The sequence below is a fragment of the Alosa sapidissima genome, chromosome 19, assembly GCF_018492685.1.
Source record: "Alosa sapidissima isolate fAloSap1 chromosome 19, fAloSap1.pri, whole genome shotgun sequence".
Lineage (NCBI taxonomy): Eukaryota > Metazoa > Chordata > Actinopteri > Clupeiformes > Clupeidae > Alosa > Alosa sapidissima.
The window spans coordinates 19,562,894-19,567,893 of record NC_055975.1 but is presented as its reverse complement, the minus strand read 5'-3'; the positions used below and the strand labels follow the sequence as shown (position 1 = coordinate 19,567,893).

General features: G+C 47.2%; 1 protein-coding gene across 1 annotated transcript in view; it reads right to left on the bottom strand.

The window, feature by feature from the left end:
* Positions 1 to 5,000, bottom strand: part of akap6 (A kinase (PRKA) anchor protein 6) — a 130,802-nt gene that overhangs the window by 79,963 nt on the left and 45,839 nt on the right. The window contains 1 exon segment of the mRNA XM_042072906.1: positions 1,330 to 1,493. Within this exon segment, the coding sequence (XP_041928840.1) occupies positions 1,330 to 1,493 (164 nt within the window).

The following is a 5,000-nucleotide window of genomic DNA, read 5'->3' as shown; positions in this document are numbered from 1 at the left end:
GATTGTGGTGATTTCTAATTGCAACAAAACAATTTAAGAGCAGCCCCCGGATTATTTATCTGTGTGTCGTCCACACCGCATGAACAACAAGGAGATGTACAAAAAGAGAGAGAGAGAGAGAGAGAGAGAGAGAGAGAGAGAGAGAGAGAGAGAGAGAGAGAGAGAGAGAGAGAGAGAGAGAGGGAGGAAGTTAAAAAAGAGAAGAAGAGGGAACTTGGCAGGTAAGGCTGGGAAGAAATAAATAACTGGTGTTTGGGGGACGAGGAAAGGATATCGTTTCTCATTTGTTGCAGATGAAGCGGAAGACATTACAGAGGATGAGAAGTGAGAGAAAGAGAGAGAGAGAGAGAGTGAAGGGAAGAGAGAGAGAACAAGTGAGTACGAGGAGTGGAGGTGAGAGAGCGAGAGAGAGAGATATGGAGATTGCGCCTCCACATTGAGCATGGCCCCATGGGAAATCTTGACACGCTCCTCATCACTCTTCCTGCACGCGCCTGACGCAGAAACACACACACACACACACACACACACCTCTCTGCTTCAGTGTGGGTGTGCGGAGCAGGAGTCTTGGGCTGCAGCTCACCTGAGTGCGATTAGCCTTGACAATTAAACACCTTCCCTCCCTGCATATCTGCCCTCACAGGTAAGAGGAGCAGGGATCACATGGATCATAATAACAACTTCGCTCATTTGTTGACTTCATCGGCTAATCTGTGTTTGTGTGTGGTGCTGGAGAGGGTGTTAATATGTACGTGTGTGTGTGTGTGTGTGTGTGTGTGTGTGTGTGTGTGTGTGTGTGCTTACACCCCATCAAATTATTCATGCAACCACGCCACTGTTAATGTGCATTTACGAGAAATTTGGTATTCACATCAGGCGCATCTATGGTGCGTCCTCCTCTACACCGCCCGCAACTTTCGAGCCGGATAGCTTTTACTTTAGCCGTTTCTTATGCTAATAACACCCCCCTTCCTCCTCCTCCTCCTCCTCCTCCTCCTCTTCCTCCTCCTCCCCCACCCACTCCCCCTCACCCACCCTTCACCCTCCATCCCTGGCCTCCGCGTTTGTTTATTTTGCTGAGCGAGCAGAGGATAGCCGCAGGCTAGTGGGAAGCGAGAGGCGGAGGGAGAGAGGAGCTGCACGGACGAGAGGAAAGAGAGACAGAGGGAGAGAAGAGAGAGAGAAAAGAGAGGAAAAAAAAGAGAGAGGGATAAAGGGGAGGAAATGGGGGACTGAGAGAGCTTTGAAGGACCAGGGCCGGGATAAGCCAGGGCCAGGGCACCGGGGGCACCGGGGGCACCAGGGGCACCAGGGTTGGCGCGTGCTTACCTTGGGGCTGGGCGGACGGGCCTGCCAGCCCTGGGAGGCCTCGCGGGCCAGGACCTGGGCCTTGAGGAGGTCGAGGGCGCGCAGCATCCAGCCGTGCTGCCGACGCACCTGACGCTGCAGCTCCTGCCACTGGTGCGCGATCATCTCCAGCATGTCCCGCAGGCCTGACAACACACACACACACACACACACATGAGCAAAAGTTGACACATATACAGTACATACACACACACATACACATACACATACACATACAAACACACACATACACACATATGTGAACACATGAGCACTTCACACTTTTAGCATCAAAACACATGAGCGCTTAAGCGAATGCACACACACACACACACACACACTAATGTGAACACATGAATAATGATAGAAATATACATTCACACAAAAACACACGTGTGGAAATTCACACATCTGACCACATAAACAGGAACACATGTTCATAACGAGGAATTTACACCCAAACACACACACACACACACACACACACACACACACACACACACACACACACACCACACACACACACACATATTTCAAATTTGTATCATATACTGTACAAAGCCTGCGCACCGCGCGCACACACACACGCACACACACACACACACACACACACACACACACACACACACACACACACACACACACACACACACTACTATCCCTCTAAAACCGACACATCACACACACACATCCAAACATTTGCATATCTATAGAGATTAAAGTAGGATTGTGGTTGAAGTGAGAGATGATAAGGGCAAATCTCTGCCACCCCTCCATCTCTGTTTTTCTCCACCTCTCTTTCTCTCTCTCTCTTTCTCTCTCTCTCTTTCTTTTCCTTCATTCTCTCTCTGCCCCTCCTATTCCCACGCACCAATTCCCCTAAAGTCATTAATGGCCCTTTAATGTCCACATATTTATCATGCTCTCTGTTTTAACGATCAAAAGTAACAAATGCACACTCACATACACAACCCACGCACGCACGCACAAACACACACACACACACACACACACACACACACACACACACACACACACACACACACACACACACACAAACACAATGTGCACATGTTTCATCTCGAACAACACTGCTGGAACTCAATAAAGTATTTAGCAGCAGATCTCCAGTCACAGTATCCTCTTATGTTCATTAGAAATTTCATCACATTCTGAAGCAAAAGAGAACAGTGGCTGAACCTCATAATTATGGTTCATAATCATTTTGTTTTATTTTTGTTTTTATCTTTCAAAAACATACCTGGAGATACCTTCATGCACATACAGACATTTTATTCTAACACACGCATTGGTTTGTTTAAATGAATACATGATTCTTTATGTACTGTATGTGTGTGTGGTGTGTGTGTGGTGTGTGTGTGTGTGTGTGTGTGTGTGTGTGTGTGTGTGTATGTGTGTGTGTGTGTGTGTGTGTGTGTCGGGGGGGGGGGGGTTAATCCTGGCGTGTTCCCATGCACAGTGCCTGTGAGGGCAAAGCTCATCTGGTCTCCTGTGCAGCCTCTCCCTGTATCAGCATGGCGCTGTGATTTTACCCAAATCCTATTTGTTCAGAGTAATTAAAAGGCATACATTAAGATAAATAGAGGAGAGCAGGATGTGACCCCCACTGGGCTAGTGCACACACACATACACACACACAGGCACACACGCACGCACACATGCACACACACATACTCACAGACACACACACATGCACACTTATACATACACATACATACACATACACACACACACACACACGCATGCACATTCATACACACACACCCACATACATCCGTACCGAGCTGCACCTTGGGGCTTTTGAGCATCATTATAATACAGTTTTGAGACTCATCAAGTCGCACACACACACACACATGAATACCCTCAGACAGAGTGCCGCATGCACATGAATGTACACACACACACACACACACTCACAGTCCTATCTATCTGTCCCTCAACGATGTCAGCTGCTCATACCTGTAGAGACAGCATAGGAACCACAGAGTTGCTAGGAAACCAGGTATTAAGTGAAGCAAAAAAAGAGAAAAGACTGAGAAGATTGATGTCTCTCCTCGCTCCTCCTGTCTGTCTATATTCTCCTCTGTTTGCAGAGGAGGAGAACTGCAGAAGACAAGAGACACTGTGTACTAAAACAGAATTGTGCTGTGTGAGTGTACTATATACAAGATGAGAGGGGTTTTGCTCCAGTAACTCTGGGTGTTGGAGCTCTGCAAATCTCTCCTCTCTCTCAGCCGACACACACACAGTCAAATACTATACTATACATACAAACATACATACACACAAACACAGAAAAACAAACAAACATACACAAACCATATCCTAGGGGCCATCTGCATTTTTAATGGTGGAAAGCTCAGCAGCCCAGGCAGACAGCACAGATGCGCGCACGCACACACACACATACACACACACACACACACACACACACACACACACACACACACACACACAGAGGCGGGCGAGCCAGTAGAGAGGTCAGCCGAGCGGATTTACTCCATTTGCTGAGCGCATGGGCCGCTGCTTCAGGTGAATGGCCGGCCGGATGGAGAGTGGACGCCATGGCCTCTGACTCCTGGACCTGCTGTTCTTAATTCTGCTTCACTCACACACACACACACACACACACACCACACACACACACACACACACACATACACAAAAGCACACACACGTACACAAAAGCACACACACATACAGTACACAAACACTTCCTGACACACACAAACATACACACTAGCACATGTGCACACATATGCACACACACACACACACACACACACACACACACACACACACACACACACACACACTCACACTACATAATACACAAAGACTTCCTTACTCCCATACACTCACATCCCCATAGGAACTCACAGACACACATGTGCAAAACCATATAGTACACACACACTTCCACACCAAAACACACATCACACTTGGCCAGGCTCTCAGAAATGCAAACACCCCCACCGACCTATTGGCCCCAACTCTCACACACACAGCAACATGACTACCAACACCAGGCGAAGTGGCCAGAGAGCAAGAGTGTGTGTGTGTGTGTGTGTGTGTGTGTGTGTGTGTGTGTGTGTGTGTGTGTGTGTGTGTGAGCATGGTTGAAGAGAAGGCCGGCGGTCGGCAGGCATTTCAAGATTTATAAATTCTGAAGGTCAGTATGTTAATATAACGATTAACTAGATGTACCACAGAGCGGTACAAAATATGACCGCCGCCCGGTCCAGCACATGTTTTCCACAATAATAAGTCACCTTGAAAGGCATATATGATTCTAACTGTCTCACTGAATTGCATTATGCACACTCAATTCTCACTGGTATCTGCTAGACAACAAGTACCAAAACATGATTAGTTCATAGATTTCACATGTAATATAGATTTTATACAACCCCACCCCCTTCTTGCCTGTTCATAATTCTGAGAAATTCTTGAATTGTGTGCATGTGTGCGTGTACATGTTTATGTTTATGTGTGTGTGGGTGTGTGTGCGTGCATGTGTGTGTTTGCCTGTTTATGTGCCTGTGTGTGTGCATGTGCATGCATGCGTATATATGTCTACTGTGTGAGTATGTGTCATACGTAGGATTACTGTGAATGTATGTGTGTGC